This window comes from Lemur catta, chromosome 11 (genome assembly GCF_020740605.2).
Source record: "Lemur catta isolate mLemCat1 chromosome 11, mLemCat1.pri, whole genome shotgun sequence".
Taxonomy (NCBI): domain Eukaryota; kingdom Metazoa; phylum Chordata; class Mammalia; order Primates; family Lemuridae; genus Lemur; species Lemur catta.
In genome coordinates this window covers 66,615,109-66,633,732 of record NC_059138.1, presented here as the reverse complement: position 1 = coordinate 66,633,732, position 18,624 = coordinate 66,615,109, and the positions used below count along the sequence as shown (strand labels likewise).

General features: G+C 35.1%; 1 protein-coding gene across 1 annotated transcript in view; it reads right to left on the bottom strand.

The window, feature by feature from the left end:
• The window catches only part of LOC123646984 (histone deacetylase 9-like), a 59,538-nt gene that overhangs the window by 13,880 nt on the left and 27,034 nt on the right, over window positions 1–18,624 (bottom strand). Inside the window, exons 4-5 of the mRNA XM_045564153.1 lie at window positions 1,479–1,534; window positions 1,147–1,234 (exon numbers count right to left, since the gene is read on the bottom strand). Of these exons, the coding sequence (XP_045420109.1) occupies window positions 1,147–1,234; window positions 1,479–1,534 (144 nt within the window). The remainder of the gene's footprint in view (window positions 1–1,146; window positions 1,235–1,478; window positions 1,535–18,624) is intronic.

The following is an 18,624-nucleotide window of genomic DNA, read 5'->3' as shown; positions in this document are numbered from 1 at the left end:
AGTTTACAATACAGTGTGTGAAAAACATCCATTCCAAACAAGCACTGCACATGGGTATCAGTCTTCCATTCCTTTTATCTTCATTTTAACTTAACTAAGTATTTCTTCACATGGCTTTGCTTGTGCTCTCTCAACCCTTTGGTGTGCCTGCTTAACTGAATCTAAAGGCTGGAGGGGGAGGCCACGACTTCCAATAAGATTTAATTATGAATGCAGATATGAACAAGATTTAGACTATTAAGCCTTGAACTTCAAAAAAACCTTTAACATATTTTGCCTTTAAATCTTTTATCACCTGCAAAAATTAATTAAGTGCAGATGTAGCAGGTTCGGTTTGGATGCCAGGGTTCATTTCCTGTCTATGCTTTGTCAGACAACCTATTACACCTCCTTGTGAACTGGAGGCAAACTGAAAACGGGGCTCATAAATCACCATTCTGCTCTCTTGCGCCCTTTCCTGGGTTGGTCCTTTTTGCATGGGGCAGATCTCCAGCTCATTATTCATGAGTATACTATAGACAACATGCCAAGTGTCATCTGCTTTTAAACAAACCATTTGTTAAACAAGTTATAACTATTGTGTAAGAATGCATCATGTTAAATGCAAGACTAATCTAATGCTCTGACTTTTAATCACTCAGGGTTCCTGCAGGAAGTCATCCCAAACTGGCATCTGAGACCTGAGATCTTTTCAGTAAGAATGACATGCTGACTTGTTTTAATAATACCACTGTTGCACAACAAGCAACATGATTGCTAACCAGGGGAAGTGGCCAATTGGTTACCAAAGCAACAGCATTCTTTCCAGCACATCTGACTATGTAGTCCATATTCTGTAGGGAAAAGTAAATTCAGGTTCTGTTGGGTTATTTTAACTGTGGAAGTATCAATTCATTTAAGGATCATAAAAGTTGCCCTGATCTGCGCCTTCTTCTCATTAAATTGCAGTTAACACCATGAAAGTGAAACGTGAATGTTTATGGTTTCAGAACTGCAATCCTGAATTTAGTGAGTTTCCACATTCAAAGGAAACACACCCTTCAGTTGTTTGCAAGTGCTAAAAGCAAGACAACCTAACAGAGAAACACAAATCCACTCCCTTTTATCTAGAGTCACTGAAATGCAGCTCTGGCCAGGAATACATACCAGATCTACAATCAATATCTTGCTTATATTTAGTTGGTCTCTCAAGTATTTGGCGGTAATTGCAACTGAATTAAAAAAGCAGAACCCCCTGCGGAATAGAGAAGAACAGAGAAATAAGAAAGCAAATCATCCAGGAAAACCATTATAAATAATGTTCAGAGCATTTTTTAAAATGCTATATGATCTCTGAAGCCATAAATCTGCTTCTGGGAGTACCTCGCAAGATTTTTCAGTCCATCTGCTAACAATTAGAGGCTTCAGAAACATGCACGGGGCAGGTGACCGCCAGGAACCGGGGCGCTTGGAGATGGGCAACAGTCCCTGGTACTTACATGGCTGTGGATTCTTCAGCGTGATGGCCAGGGGGCCTCACAACAGCAAACCCATTCTGTAAGAACAAGACAGGTTTTCAGTGGTCAGATATAAGGGGGAATTGCTTGGATCTCCGCGCACTACAGAGCATCAGGCATACACAAAAAAACTGAACTCTTAGACTCTTCTGAGCTTGTCTTTGTGCCTCCATTACTAGTCATAGAATGAACAGAAACAATATATAAGATCACATTTTCTCAGATCATGTCTCAAAAAGAAGGCTCCCACAGAGACAGGGGAAGAACAGGGATTTGGGAGTTGTACCTAGCGGGCAGACACGCACGTCAGCTGTTAAACTAACATGATTCATTTTCAAGAACAGCTTCTTATTTTATGACATCAGCACCCTACGAGAAAGAAGGAATTCACTCTTGGTGCAGGTTTGGGTCAAAGTTCGGAAAGACCAGGGAAGATCCAAAGTGAAAATTCTTTACCTGGATCCCTTCAATGGTTATTTCCACTCCAATGTCAGCAAAATGATAAATTTACACTCACACACTCACGTACACACAAAAGAAACCCCACAAAGGTGAAAAAGAGAACAATGGAAAGCCCATATTTCTTCCAGTCTATAAATTTAGCTTGGATGACCGCCAAGACTTGCAACTTTATTGGATTCCCTAAGTCAATTCCTAGCCCACGTTTTGGAATTTTATAAAGAATTCCCGGGCTGAGTAGCAGTCGGATCTATCTATGATCAAGAAATGCCTTAACCTCCAGATTAGTTGGAATGCATCACGGAATGCTGAAGTAACTCCGGCATGAAGACAGAGCACTATAAATCCTTGCAAAGCCAGCATGCTCAGAAAAATTGGGTTGTTTGACGTGAAAAATAATCATTTATCACATGCTTTACACCACCTTTCACTTAACTATGGTTCAAGTAACATATTCAAAAGAGAATGTTTCTTTAATACACAATCCTAAAACTTTTGAAATAACTTTAATATACCCCAGAGGTACTTTTTTTAAACCTTTCACAGCAAGCAAAAAGATATTGAGAAAACTCATCTATTCTCTAGGTCTTTAAACAGACATACATTTTTCCAAAATATCATGGCCATTAACACATGATGAGTTAATTTGCTGTATATTTTGGTGAGCATATACAATGATAATCTCAGAAGCAAATTAGAAGTCTAATAACACAACACCAGTTAGAAATCCAGGAATGGTTATAAACATACTCCCTGTTCTTGTTCTTAAGGTACTTACTATCTATCTGGCAATAAAAGATTAATATGAACAAAACTATTAGTGAACAACCCAGGACAATAGAGACTGAAATATTAATATTGTATATATACTTAGACTATGGAGTGCTATAGGACTTCTGAAAAAGAAGAATTTAGTAAAGATTATGATAGGGTCAGCATAGTTCACTGGGAAAACAATAGTTAGGATGAAAATAATAAATATAGAATTCAAGGCAATATAATTAACATGTAAAGAATTTTTATGATTAGATTAACAGTACTAAAAATATTTTGTGATTCAATAATGATATGTTTCGTGGGTAAAGAGCAAGACTAAACAATACAAAGAAGCAAACATCCAGTGACCAATAACTATAAGAAAAAATATTCAACTTATTAGTGATCAAATAAACCCAGCTGAAAATCCCAATGAGAAGCCACTTTTCCACCCAGGAAATTGGAACTTTTAAAAATACTGTATGCTGACAATTGAGAGATACCTTACATAGTAATATGGTGCTTATAAAAGGATAATTTATTAATATTATAGCCTTTCTGGAAAATATCTCTATCCAGGGTCTTTAAAAAACATTCATACCCTCTGTATTATTAATGTATTTAAAGAATTTTTGCCCTAAAGAGGTTATTAACTATGTATGCAAGTAATTATTTTCAAAATGTTTTATTTGTAATGAGAAAAACAGCAATTACCTAATTAGCTAATATTAGCAGAATGGTTAATAAATTATGATATATTTATACAATGGAATATTAGACAGCCATTAAAAATTTGGTATTATAAATATTTAAGTGAAACAGAAAATACTTTATAATTTTAATTTTTAAAGTGGTAATGTTAATAATATACACAGTATGATATATCTAAGGGAAGGTAGTATATGGATTATTTTATTTTTAATTTATAATTTCATATATTTTCCAAACGGCTTCACAATAAACATGAATTATTTCATGAAAAAAATATTGTAAAGAGAGAGGAATTGGAGAAGTAGATGTTAATGGGTCTTACCAGAAGAGCTGTGTTCACATAGGTAGAAAAAGGATTTAGAGGGCAGTTTGGGCAGAGGAAAAAGCATGTTCTCAAAGAAGAAAGGATTTTAGAAAGTGCCACAGAAGGAAGTCATTCTGACTAGGGTTCATTCATGCATGTTAAGGAACAAAATGGAAGTAATATCTCATAGGTAATTAGCTGGACTATAAAAAAACAATAAAAACAAACAGATTTCAATTCCATCTTCCTCTTTTCTCTTACAACCAAAGGGTCAGCCTTTCACTTTCTAATCTTCTGCAGTGACCTCCACCATTCTGGTAAACTGCTTCTGAAACTACCTGATCTCAGGTTGAAGATGATCTTCTTGCCAATATCAGCGAACCTTTTCTCAGTTGTCATGACCCACCCAAAACTTCCATTGTGCCCGCAGGAACATCAAACTCCCTTACATTTTCATATCATTTCTGAGTGTCACCCTTTCCTTCGCTGAAACCTTGCAAGGTTGTTTCTCCCACAGTCTGCTCCAGTGGTAGCTGTTTCCTCTCTCACACCTCACAAACCTGCCCACAGCAGACAGGAGAGCTGGTCTTCCGGTTTTTTCTCTGCTGCTTTGAGAGCCCAAAGCCCAGTGCACCCACCCCTGCAACACTTTCTTGTAAAAAAGGATTAGATCATCCAGAAAAAGAGAAGGTAGAACACAGTAAGATGCCTACAGCTAAGTCCTGAGGCAATCTGGTTCACTCTTCTTTCTGTTACACTGGAGAAAGTGCTGGTCCTCCTAAAATCTGTTGCACCACCTTCAGTTTGGATTTTAGCCCCTCCTACTTACCAAACTTTTCACACAAATATGTTAAATGCATATTAAAATCCTCCCCAACTATATGCATCTCACTGAGATTGAAATAGGCTCAAATTTCTGGCATTAAAAAACATAAATACAATATTAATATACAAATAATCTCCATCCTCAATTCCATCAGTCCCTCCATCTGCCATACTTTTATCCTTCCCTTTTTAATAGCCAAAATTCTTAAAAATGTGGTCTATCCTGCTTTCTCCTTTCTCCTTTTCCTCACCTCTGCCACGGTCGTCAACCTCTAATTTCTTTTCCAACCTCATTAGTCCACTAAAAAAGCTCTTATGAAGGTCACCTATGGCCTCCATGCCACTGAATCCAAGGGCATTCTCTCAGCCTGCTGGCATCTCATTAGCTTTTAACATTATTGGCTACATCTTCCTTTTTATAAGACTCTTCCCTTGGCTTCTATGACTTCATACTCTCCTAGTTTTGCTATCTCTTTCCACTCACTAATCAATCTCCCCTGAAGGCTCGTACCGAGTCTGCTCAATAAATATTGAAGTTACTCAAGGCCAAATCTTAGGCTTCTCTTCACCATCCACAACTGCTAGGCAATGCCATCACTCACAAATTTAGCCATCACCTGTCATGAGATACTTCACAGATTTCTAGTCTCAGGATGAACTCTTCTCTGAGCACCAGACCAATATATCTTCCCACCTACTTAGTATCACTTGAACATATCAAGATCACTTAAAATTCAATATATCCAAGATCAATCTCCCAATCTTCTCCCAGCCTTCTCTAGTTTAGCAATGATACCATGGTTCTTCCCATGACTCAAGTCAGAAACCATTGAATTGTCCTTAACAGCTCCCTCTCCCTATCCTTCCTCCAACTCATTTTAATTTTTATGGCCAATTCCTGAGAGTTTGCTTCTAAATAGCACTCAAATTTATGCACATATATCTGTATCCATTTCTTGAATATTTTGCCTTTTAAATTTCTGCCTTTCTTCCCACGACTTCTCCAGTACTTATTCTCAGTGATTCTAATATCCGCACAGACAATCCATTCAACATCCTGATTTCTCAATTCTCTGACTCCTTGTCTTCCATACATTTGTCTTCTGTTTACAGTCATACTCCTAGACCCTGTCATTACCAGTAACAGCATCACCTCCATAATCTCAGTGTCAACTATCCTATTCTCCTACTGTCCTGTCTTTCCAGTTAAAGCCTCAACTGCACTGGGACTTCTAACCCATTGATCTTATTTAATATTTTCTATTCATCATTCACCCTCACCACCATGCTCACTTTCTTCCTTATCTAGGTTAGACTTCACGCCCACATATTATTCACTTCCTTGCATATACATTCAGTCATCTTGTCCCTTTCTCCTTCCAACATATTCCCCTCGAGTAGTCTACTCAGGCTGCCATAAGAAAACAAAACAAAATGACAAACAATAGTATTAAACCATAACATTATACCATAAATATAATACATAAAAATAATATAGTGCAAGTAATATTTATTTATAATATTTTATTATTCATTTCATCTAAACAGCTTCTTTTAGGGAGACAGTATTATTATCTCCATCTCAAAAATGAAGAAATTGAGGCACAGAAAGACTAAAGAACTTGCTTAAGGCTCAAATTTAGCAAGTGGCAGTGCTGGGATTCCATCCCAGACAATCTGACATGAAGGAACATGCATTTAAGACTAGAAAACTGAACAATCTGGTCTCTGCCCATCTATGACATAAAAAAGAAATATGTATTCTGTCTTTGCTTTGGTTTCCTAGCACAGCTTCTAAAACCCTTGGATTCTCTGAAATGAAGTGTCTTTTTTGTATATTACTGAGATGAGGGGTAGATGGGGGCTCCTAGATAGACTCAGTATGGGGCTGGCTGCCAGAGGAACCAACAACAGGATTAGAGGGTTGGAAATTTCAGCCTCACCCTCCAGCACCCAGAGAGGGGAGAGGGGCTGGAGATTGAGTTGATTACCAGTGGCCAATGGTTCAATCATGCCACCATGATGGAACCTTGATAAAGACCAAAAAGGACATGGTTTGGAGAGCTTCCAGGCTGGTGACCATGTGGAGGATCTGGGAGGGTGGCATACTTGGAGGGTGGCACAATTGTAGAGGGCATGGAAGCTTTGTGCCCCCCTCCCATACCTTGTCTTATGCATCTCTTCCATCTGGCTGTTCCTGAGCTGTGTCCTTTATAATAAACCAGTAATCTAGTAAGTAAATTGTTTCCCAGAGTTCTGTGAGAGCCCTCCTAGCAGAAGTTCAAACATGAGGAGGGGGGCCCAGTAACCTCTGATTTATAGCCAATTGATCAGAAGCACAGGTGACAACCTGGACTTGCAACTGACATATGAAGTGGGGGCAGTCTTGTGGCACTGAGCCCTTAACTTGTGGGTTCTGATTCTACGTCTAGATAGAGTATCAGGATTGAGCTAAATTGTAGGGCACAAAGTAGCTATATGCAAAAAATTGGAGAATTGTTTGGTGTGGAAAAACAACAAACATCTGGTATCTGAAGTACTCTGTGTTGCAAATGGGATTAAAGCCCTAATAAAAGAGGCTTCACACAGGCTTCGGCTGGTTTGCCCTTCTGCCTTCTACCACGGGAGGACTCAGTGTTCCTCCCCTCAGGTGGAGGCAGCAGCAAGGCACCGTCTTAAACACACAGAGAGCTCTTATCAGACCACCAGACCTGCTGATGCCTTGATCTTGGACTTCTCAGCCTCCAGAACTGTGAGAAACTAAATTTCTATTTGCAATAAATTACCCAGTCTGTGGTAGTTTGTGCTAACAGCACAAACAGGCTAAGATACTCTGTAATGTGCACTTAGAGGTCTGACAAGCCCTGTTTCTGAGAACTTATCTCCATGTGTAATTATTTGATTGTTTTTGTTATTTTTATTTATATGATGACAGATCATATACATGATTTATTATTTAATATTTATGAATGATTACTGCCTTCCTCCCCCTGTCCCAAAGCATATGCTTTTTACCTACCATTTTGTCCTCTAGACTTATGTAGTATCTGACACATAGTGGCCAGTAAAGAATGATAAAATAGGTTTGTGACTAGACACTACCCTGGCTCTTTACCTCTCCCTCTGGCCATTGCTGTACTTTGGCTTCAGCTAAAAGTTCTTCCATCTCTCAAGGACCTCAGATTTTGCACCCCAGATTTTTGTGGGAGGTTGCCGATTAGACTTAGGAGCACCTTCTTTCTTAAAAATGCATGAAATAGATTCTGCCCTACAATTGATGGAATCTTTGATTTGATGAAACAGTGTGGAAAATGCTTTAACATGGGATTGTTATTCTTACAGAGGTATCTGTCTTTCACACTGAATCCCAAGCTTCTTGATGGGGAATTTCTTTTTATTTTATTTTTTATATTTCAGCTCATCATGGGGGTACATAAGTTCAGGTCATATACATTTCTTTAGCATTTTTCTGTATCCCTTATTGTCTAGCACTAAGAGTTGTTGTATATTATACCACTAGAACCAGATTTTTCCTTGGCTCAAGAACATGTATTTCTTCTGAGTATTTTCCAGTGAGTTTCTTAAATAATCAATTTACTGGTTTTCAAAGAACTCAAAAGTCTACTAGTCTCATAAACATGTAGGCAAAAAAGAATTCAGTGACTCAGTTAATTATTTTCTCATATAACACTAATGATAATAGATAATGTTTTTCATTTTGTGAAAACAAATGTTTTCTCAAACTTTCGAGTACAAATGATATTCTTACTAAATCCCTTTTAATTTGTGAGCATAGCACACTGTTATAGTGAAACAAATGCCATGTTATTCCAGACAATTTTGATTTTTTTTCTACTTTAAAACATGGAAAACTAGTTGCTTTATATTTTATTCTAGGTTATGAAGACCAAGCAATTAATCTAAGTAAATGCACCCTATGGTACTTTTCTGTGGATTTTATATCAACTTAATGGTGATGTAATTTTTATTTTAATAATCTAATCTTTAAAATCTCTTTTCAAGTTTTATATTCTCTTCAGTCATAAATATGACTAATATTGGCAGTATTTTAACATCACCAAAAGTAGCCATTAGTGTTTCAAGTACTGAATGCTCACACCCCCACTCTCTTGTTGTTGTTTAGATTGTTGTGTTATGAATGTTTCTCCTTAGTTTAAAGGGAAGAAATGATGTCTGTTGGTTCCACCATATGGGAGAATATTTCATTGTCAAATATAGCCATGTGGCACCCAGGAAAGAAAACCAATGACACGTGTAAAGATGGATTTGAAGAAAAGGAATCCAGTCATTTTAGACTAGTCTATTTTCATAACTGATGAAATTCACATTTTCTGAACAAATATATCAAAATGTCAAATTTATTTTTATATTCCTTATATACACAGTGAAACTCTCCCCAGGCAAATAAAGGGCAGGCAGTAAACAAATCACTAAAACTACTTTAAACACTCATTTTTTGATTTCGCACACTTCACATAAGCTAAGTCTATTGCTATGGCAATGTTTGGTACAGAAAATTCAGAAAGTGAAAAATAAGCTGATCATTTTACTTGTCATATTCATTAAGATTGTCCCATGGACAGCAGAAATGTATATTTTCATTTCTCTAACACCCCCATGGCCAAGCAGGTAGTAAATGGATGATAAGAACCACTACCAATTCCAACCTATACAGAGTAATCTAGTTTTCAAAATTATGGAAAATAAGGGCCTAATCACCACTGATGAGAGTGATATAGTAAGAACAAATTATATACCAGAATCAGCCAATAAATACAGAATCCAAAACAGAGAAGCAAAGATTGGGCAGACTTTTAAAACACTAAGCAATGAACTAGAACTTAAACTAACACTACCTGTAATACCCGGTAGTCTGGTTAGCCACTTATTAATTTTGATTTATTTATTCTGGATAATACTATAATTGCAATGCAGAGCATCAAAAGTCTATGTTCCATTTATAAACTCATAATGAGAGAAGAGATGATTATGTTTCTTTGTGAGAAGTAGTTGATCAAATATAAGATTTTTACTTAGTTTTTTAAATGTAACTATTTCTGGAAACTATAAGAATAAAATCAAAGAAATACATCCTGTAGAGAAAAATGTTTTATGTATAATATAACTGCTTACTATCCAAAGACTAATTGAGCATGTCAGAGCAGCTGATTTGTATTTTGTTTTTAAAATTTCTCTTTTAGTTCATTGCTAATTTAGAGCTCAGTAATTACCTTCCAATGCCTAAGTATCAACATTAAAGTATTTCTAAATGTACTGAAGTATCAATGCTCAGTGAAATAATATGAATTTAAACCAAGAACAGCATGGAAAAATTCTACAGCATGTATTTCCAAGTGAAGATGTGATGGTTGAATTATTACTTCCAATACATTTGCTGAATTGAAAATTCATATGCAATGTTCTATGCGCTTGAAATATTTCACTAGAAGCCAAAAAAATCCCAGCTACTCCAAATGCATATTGATGCATTACCAATTTTGAAAATGACTTTAAGAAACACTCTTTACCTAAATATAAATTGAGGTTTGCTCATAAGTGCCCTTTTCAACCTCCCAATAAACTTACTTGCCATGTGAACACGCCTTTTACCTTGTGATAGAACAAAAGAGTAATGAAAATAAAGCATGCATTAGCTGGTTTAACACATTTAAAAGAATATTTGTAGTAATAAACTTCTGATTCTTTATATTCAGTTGCACAGAGGTCAAGTAGTCAGAAATATGGTAAAAGCATAACAGTCTTGAAAGATTTAATTGGTGAGAAGATCCTAATGTTCTCCTATTATAGTAAAATTTTGTTTTTAAAAATCATTTGAAGCAATTGTGTTCTTTGTTGGACCCTGTTAAGGTTTTTTAGTTGTTTTGGGTTGGGGGATGGTGGGTAATGATATTTGTTGCAATTAGACTTAAAATGTAAATCACACTGCTTATCTAGCCACATTAAGCACTTTATTTATAAGAATTTCCCCCATCTATTCAGATAAAGTTGAATAAGGCAAATATAGTCAATCAGAATTGTCTAGCTCCTTGCAGAATACCCATGACAGGTCATTGGAACTTGACAACTCTATATCCCCATCCAAAAGGGTGCTGGTTACACTCAACATAATGTTATGAGATTCCATTCTTTTACGTAAAGAAACTGAAAATCATTCAATGGAAATTGAACACAGTGCCCTTGTTGATATCACTGGATGTTAAAATCATTGAATAAGGTCATACATCAAAGTTGGATGAATACACTTTCCCCTGCTATAGCTCTCTCGTAATGGATTTAAGGATTTAGATCATCAGAAACCAATTTAGGAGCAGAGAAAGAAACACAGATATAGTCTTTCCTCCCGCCTCACCTCTCCCAGTTTTGTTGACCTTATAAAGGCTTGTGCAACAATTGGCTCAGATTCCTCTTTTCAGGAATGGCACAGACATACCTATGTTGTTAATAGACTCTTAAATAAGCTGTAATCACAACTAGACCGTAATGAATATTGATACAGCTTGTCATTTATTTAACATGCCCATATCAGCTCCATTTCAAAGTTCCTATTCAAATATTAACTGTGGATCCTTGACATACTCTAAGGTCTTCTTCTTTAGCTACACTAATCTCTGAAAAATAGTTACGCATGATTTAAATTATGGCAACACTAATGTAAAAATAGAACATTCCTTTTCTCAGCTTTAATTTATAAGAATTAAACTTCACTTAGGAGTAAAAAGAAATGTATTGTATCTGCTAAGATTATAGTTGGTTTGCCTTAACATATGAGTCTTTATGAAAAAGAGAAAAGGATCACCCAGTCAACAGTCACCTCCTAATGATATCTGAACCATTTGTAAAATTTGACACTCGAATTAGTAAATCAAGGTCAGTCTTTTGTGTTGCCTTTCACTGCAATTCACCATATGCGTAATATTTTGGAGTATGCAACTACAGCCCCTAAGACAAGTTAACTTCAGCTTTAAAAGAGACCTTTTAAAAAGACACTTTGCTTTAGAATCAACACTATTAATCCACAGCCTTTGAGGGAGGGAACTTGCACAAAGGAAGTTTGTCTCTCGCATGCTAGAGTCCAGGAGGTTAAGGGAGGTGGAAAGATTTGCCAAGAAAACAATAAGGGACATGTGGGAATACCATTTTGTTTCTTTGAGCCAGCTCAACAGAGCCAGGAAAACAGGAGCCCAGCATTAGAAGTTGAACTGCATGGAGGACCCCAAAGCATATACACAGCTGCCAGCCCTGCTCCCTAAAGAATCCAGAAGGAAAGAGTTTGTTGACAGCACTGGAAAATAGTTTTTAAGAAGCCTGGCATCTGTGGCTCATAACGGCTACAGCCTTGAGCCTGGCAAAGCTGTGGCTATAGATAAGACTAAATGCATTCATGTAAAACTAGGCTCCTGCTAGGAAGGAGACAGGGCATCTGATGGTGCTTATATTACATGTAACTTAAGTTGAGCCTTTTATGAAAATATTAACAATGGATCCACTATGAAGAAGTTGTTGTTGTCAGGGGGGAAATCAGGATATACGTCTTGGGAAGGCAATAATAACCTACTGAAAGCAATTTGTTTAGTTTATCAATCAGTGGTCTCATTTGACACAAAGCCCAATAATCCAAAGTAGCTGAAATTTTTGAAATATGATTGGTTTTTGGATCACTTTGACCAAAAAATATCAAGTATTTTTTATCCTGTAAACACGGCCTCAGTATGTAAAACTTTAAGAAAAGGAATTAGGGGAGAAGAATTTTTGCTTTTGTATTTTTTGTTTATTTGTTTGTTTTGTAACCAGAAATAATTTTCTTGAGACAGACAATTATCGACTTTTGTGAAGATAATAGCACAAAAGAATAGTAATTACCAAGACCTGAACAAGGATTATATCAACCAATGCACCAAAGTAAGATCTCTTTTGTAATTAAAGTTGTATATAACTACAGTAGGTTTGTATTCAATCAATAGTGGTACTACTATTTTTGGTATCATTTAGTACATACAAACATTTTCAATCAGATTTATAAAACTTCAAAAATTTTAAGAGTAACTCTCAGCAATGTACAATCTATAACTATTACCACAATGTCTAGGTTCTTTGGGTAGATGATGTTAACTTTGACCATATGATTATTCTAATGTAAATTTTCTTCTTTCATAAACTATAACATAATCATTCATGGCCATACACTATAAGACTTGCTACCAACAAGTAAATTTCATCAATTTAGTCAAAACTAGGCAATTGAATACAAATTTCAACTGACAATATTAAATTATGTAGCATTATGTACTTATTACCATTATGTATAAAGAACACCAAATCACAATCATCAGACTAACCAATCGAACTCACAAATCATCAGGGAAATGCAAATTAAAACCACAATGAGATATCACCTTACTCCTGTCAAAATGGCTACAATTAAAAAGTCAACAATAGATGCTGGCGTGGATGCAGAAAGAAATGCTATACACTATTGGTGGAACTGCAAATTATTACAACCTCTATGGAAAACAGTATAAAGATTCCTCAAAATAATAAATACAGACTTATCTTTTGACCCAGCAATCCCACTACTGGGTATTTACCCAAAGAATAATAAGTCATTTTATCAAAAAGACTCGAATGTTTATTGCAGCACAATTCACAATCTCAAAGATGTGGAATCAACTTAAGTGCACATCAATTCATGAGTAGTTTAACAAGATGTGGTATATATACACTATGGAGTACTACTAAGCCATAAAAAGAAATGAATTAATGCCTCTTGTAGCAATTTGGATGGAACTGGAGACCATTATCCTAAGTATCTCAAGAATGGAAAAACAAACACCACATGTACTATCTAATAATCTGGAATTAAACAGTGGGCACACATGGGCACAGAGGGAAGTAAAGTCGTTGGCAATCAAGAAGGTGGGAGGGGAGAGAATGGGGAGATTAAAAACTATAGGTACAATGAACACTATTTGGGTGATGGGCACACCAACAGCCCCGATCAAGCATTATAAAAGGGAGCCATGTAACAAAAACATTTGTACCCTGTTAATATTTTGAAATAAAAAAGACCACCAAATGAATTGACCATATTTTGTATTTTACAACAAGTTGGGGTGTGTGTGTATGTATGTTTGCATTCATGCATGTGTGAATGAAATTTACTGCCATATAAAGTTACAAAGGTGTAAAATACTCATGTTCTCTAAGTGCGTGTGATACCTGTAATTTGGACACTAGTATCAAAAAAGCAAAACAATGTCTTTTGCAGAGACTGAAACAAAAAAGCAAGGAAACGTCTGCAATATATATAAACCAGCAGGTATCAAATTTAATACTGTCAAAGATTAAAAAACAAACATAAATTACTTGGAAGATATTTTCTATTTCCCATTATTTATTTGTTCTATATTTTAAATATTAAGGTGAAAAAAATAGCAGTAAAAACTTTGTAAGTAAATGCTAACATAAAGACTAGAATTAATTTCAGGAAGCATTCTTTCCCATTTACATTATTTTTTAAAAGATCATCAAGACATTGACTAAAAGTGTAAAGTAAGTTTCAGGGACTGACAAAAGTTCAGTATGGTTTAGAGGTGAGAGAAGAAAGATACAGCAATTTTTAGTCAGTATAAGCTAAACCACATACAAGTAATGAAATCTGGACAGTCCAAAGTCAAGAGCCAAATGGAGGCTGGAAATAGGCAGATTCAATTACCATGGAGCAGACAGTTAAAACTACAAACTAGAAATTGAAATATTAGCCATCAGAAAAGCAGATGGGCCGACTAAAGACCTAGAAAGGAGTAAGATTGCACAATGGGAACACTAGAGACAGGCCAACTAGGTGACAGGTCTTGGTTCCTGAGCAAAGAATATGAATAATAGGTAGAATCACCTTTTACCTTATCCAAGAGCGTTTAAGTGTTTGTTAGTCACTTTTCAGAGCTGTAAATCAGTTCATAAGTGGCTAACTTAAGAGTTTTCAGAAAGAGTTGGAGCACCTGGTACAGTCAAAAACAAGGTAGTTTCCCGCACGAGTAATACATAACTGCCATCGTTTCTCCCTTGCTCAGATATTTCCACAGCTATTCAACAGTGGATGTGCAGAAAGTATATAAGTAACATATTTGTCCTTTCCTCCATTTAAGTTGAATAATCAAGTAGAGAAATAAGTCAATGTGCCCGTTTTATCATTAGCATTTGTCCTTTATGAATGTAACACATAAAATTTGAAATAGGAAAGAATTTCAACATCCTCTCAAAAATGAATCTGTTTTGGAGAGCCACACCTGATAAGGAGGAAGAAGGATTTGCAAAACCTTCAGTCTGACAAAGTAACAGTAAATAACTAAAGAAACCAAAAAAAAAAAGAAAAACACAAACACGCTTTTCTTTAAATCCTTGAATAACTTTGAACACAAAGAAACGTTTAAGAGAATTAAACTTCAAAGAAACAAGCCCTTTCTAGCCTCTACTAACTTTTAAAAATACAATGCCTAGGATGTAATCAAATATTATAAGAAAGAAAAAGAAAGAAAAAAAAATGAGACTCATACTCAAGTGAAAAATAAGTAATAGAAGCAGACTCACAAGTGGCTCAGAATTATCATATAAAGATCTGAAAATAATTATGATAGGCATGTTACAGAATCTATAGGAAAAGATGGATATAATGATGAAGTGACAGGGAATTTCAAAAGAGATCTGAAATGTGTAAAAAAGGACCAAATGAGGCTTATCCCTGTAATACCAGCACTTTGAGTGACCGAGGTGGGAGGATGGCTTGAGCCCAGGAGTTTGAGACCATCCTGGACAACATAATGACCCCATCTCTGCAAAAAATTTTAAAAATTAGCCAGGTGTGGTGGCATGCACTTGTAATCCCAGCTACCCAAGAAGCTGAGGCAGGAGGATTGCTTGACCCCAGGAGCTCAAGGTTAGAGTATATTATGATCATGCCACCACACTCTAGCCTGGGTTAGAGAGTGAGACCACATCTCTAAAAAATAAACAAACAAACAAATAACTAAATGAGAATCTTAGAAGTGAAAAATACAACATGTGCAATGAAAAATTATTTGGATAGGATTAGCTCCAGTTTGGACATAATGAAAGACAAAGAATTTAGAGACAGGTCAAGAGACATTGTCCAAACAAAAGTACAGAGAAGAAAAGAAGACTGAAGGAAATGAACAGAGCCTCAATGTCCATTAGGACAGTATGAAGTGATCAAATAAACATATAATAGGACCCTCAGAAAGATAGAATATAGAGAAGGAAGCAGAAAAATGTATTTGAAGAAATATTAGGTAAAATTTCCCTAATTTTTATCAAAAACAGCAAGCCACTGACACATAAAGTACAATGTATTTCAAGGAGGAAAAATACAAAGAAAACCATACATAATCACACAGATATATGAAGAATCTTAAAGAAAGCCAGAGAGAAAAGATGCATTAAGTTATTAAAGGGATCAATGATAGTCATGTCAGCTGATTTTTCATTATAATAAAAAGGAAAAAGAAAAAGAAAGAAGATTACATTGGAAAGACATTTGTAAAGTGTGAAATACCTGTCAACATAGAACTCTGTAGCAAATGATAATATTAATCAAAGATCGAAGGAAAGAAAAACATTTTCTTATAAACAAAAGATGAGAGAATTTGTTGCCAGTAAAGCAGCAATGCAAGGAATGTTGAAGGAAATTCTTCAGATTGAAAGGAAATGATACCAGATGGAAACCTGGATCTGCCCAAATGAATACAGAACACTAGAAAGATTAAATATGTCACTAAATGTAAAAGATATTTTATAAATTATCCTTACATTATATATGTACAGTTGGCCCTTTGTATCTGTGCATTCCACATCTGCAGATTCTACCAACTGCAGATCAAAAATATTCAGAAAAAATAAAAAATAATACAACAATTAAAAAATACAAAGAAAAAAATACACCATAACAACTTTTATATAACATTTACATTGTATTAGGTATTATAAGTAATCTATGAATGACTTAAAGTATACAGAAGATGTGTGTAGGTTACATCCAAATATTACAACATTTTTATAGGGGACTTGAGCATTCACAGACCTTGATATCCAAGGAGGAAGTGGATCCTGGAACCTACCCCCTGTGGCTATCAAGGGATGACTACATACATATTCTCTCTCTCTCTCTCTCTCTCTCTCTCACACACACATACAAACACATATAAACTTATGCAAACTTTTAAAATTGTTTAAAATTTTTCAACTATTTAAGAAAATTAATAATTTAATGTGCAGGTCTATATATGTATAAAAGTAAAATATATAATAAAGTAATACAAAGGTTAGGAAGATATAAAAAGTATGATGCCATTATAAGTCTCAATAAATCCAAAAGGATTAAAATTATACAAAGCATATTTTCTGACCCCAGTGGAATTAAATTACACATCAATTACAAAAAGACATTTAGAAAAAAAACTCCAAATAAACACTATATAACACACTTCTGAATAATTCATGTGTCAAAAAAGAAGTCAAAGCAGAAATTAGAAAGTATTTTGGACATAGTGAAAATGAAAACAATCATACCAAAATTTACAGGATGTGGCTAAAGTGGTATTTAGAGGAAAATTTATGGTGAGAAATGCTATATTGGAAAAGAAGAAAAGTCTCAACTCTATAATTTCAACTTCCATGTTAAACACTAGAAAAAGAAGAGCAAATAAAAGTCAATGTAAGCAAAAAAAAAAAAAAGAAATAATAAAGATCAAATCAGTGAAATATAAAACAGAAAAAAGTGAAGACTATATTAACAAAACTAAAGGCTGATTCTTTGAGAAGATCAATAAAATCGATAAGCCTCTAGCCAGACTGATCAGACAGAAAGAAAGTAGACTCAAATTACCACTGTCAGGAATGAGAGAGGTGAAATTACATATTCTACAAATATTAAATAAAATGGTAATTACTTTGGAAAGTAATTTTCTTATAAACGTACACATGCATTTAACCTATAACATTGTTATTTCTCTCTTAAGCATTTACCCATATGAAAACAAAAGTGCATGTCCAAAAACAGATTTGGAGAAGTATCTTCATAGCAGCTTTAATAATAAAACCCCAAAACTGGAATGAATCAACAAATTGAATAATATTCATACAATAAAATACTACTCAGCAATAAATGTTAACTACCAATACATGCAACAGCAGGGGTGTATCACATAAACATTATGTTAAGTAAAAGAAGCCACACAGAAAAAACTATATACTGTATACTGCCATATATATGAAGTTCTATAAAAGGAAAAATCAAATTATGATGAGAAAAATCAGATCAATGTTTGCCTCCTAGCCTTAGGGCAACCAGCAGGAGACATGGAGGAACTTTTATTATCCTATAATTTGTGATGGTAGCCAGATATAGACATTTGTGAAAAGACATCATAGTTTTGAAAATCTATATGCTCTATTCAATGTATACTATACCTTGATTAAATATAAATTATATTATCTACTTCTGAAAAAAATCTCAATGGATTATTAACTGCTTATACCCATATACAGCAAGAATGTTAAAGAAGGAATCTATGTTGAATTTTGAGTAACTGGTTGTAGTAGGCAGAATGGTCCTTCACGGGGGTCCACTTACTAATTTCCAGAATCTGTGAATACGTTTTCTTAAATGACAAGAGAGTTTGCAAATGTGATTAAGAGTAAAGACCTTGAGATGAGAAAATTACCCTAAATTATCCATGTGAGTTCAATAAAATGTTGTGCTCTCTTTTTTTGTTTCTTTTGTTAATAATAATTGCATAACCTCTCCATTTCCTCCTCCCCCTCATCCCTAGCAACCACCATTCTACCCCTGCTTCTATGAGTTTGACTATTTTAGAATCCACATATAAATGTCTGGATTATTTCATTTAGCATAATGCCTCCATGTTGTGGAAAATGGCAGGAATTACTTCTCTAAGGCTGAAAAGTATTGTATTGCATGCATGTATTACATTTTCTTTATAAATTCATCTGTCGATG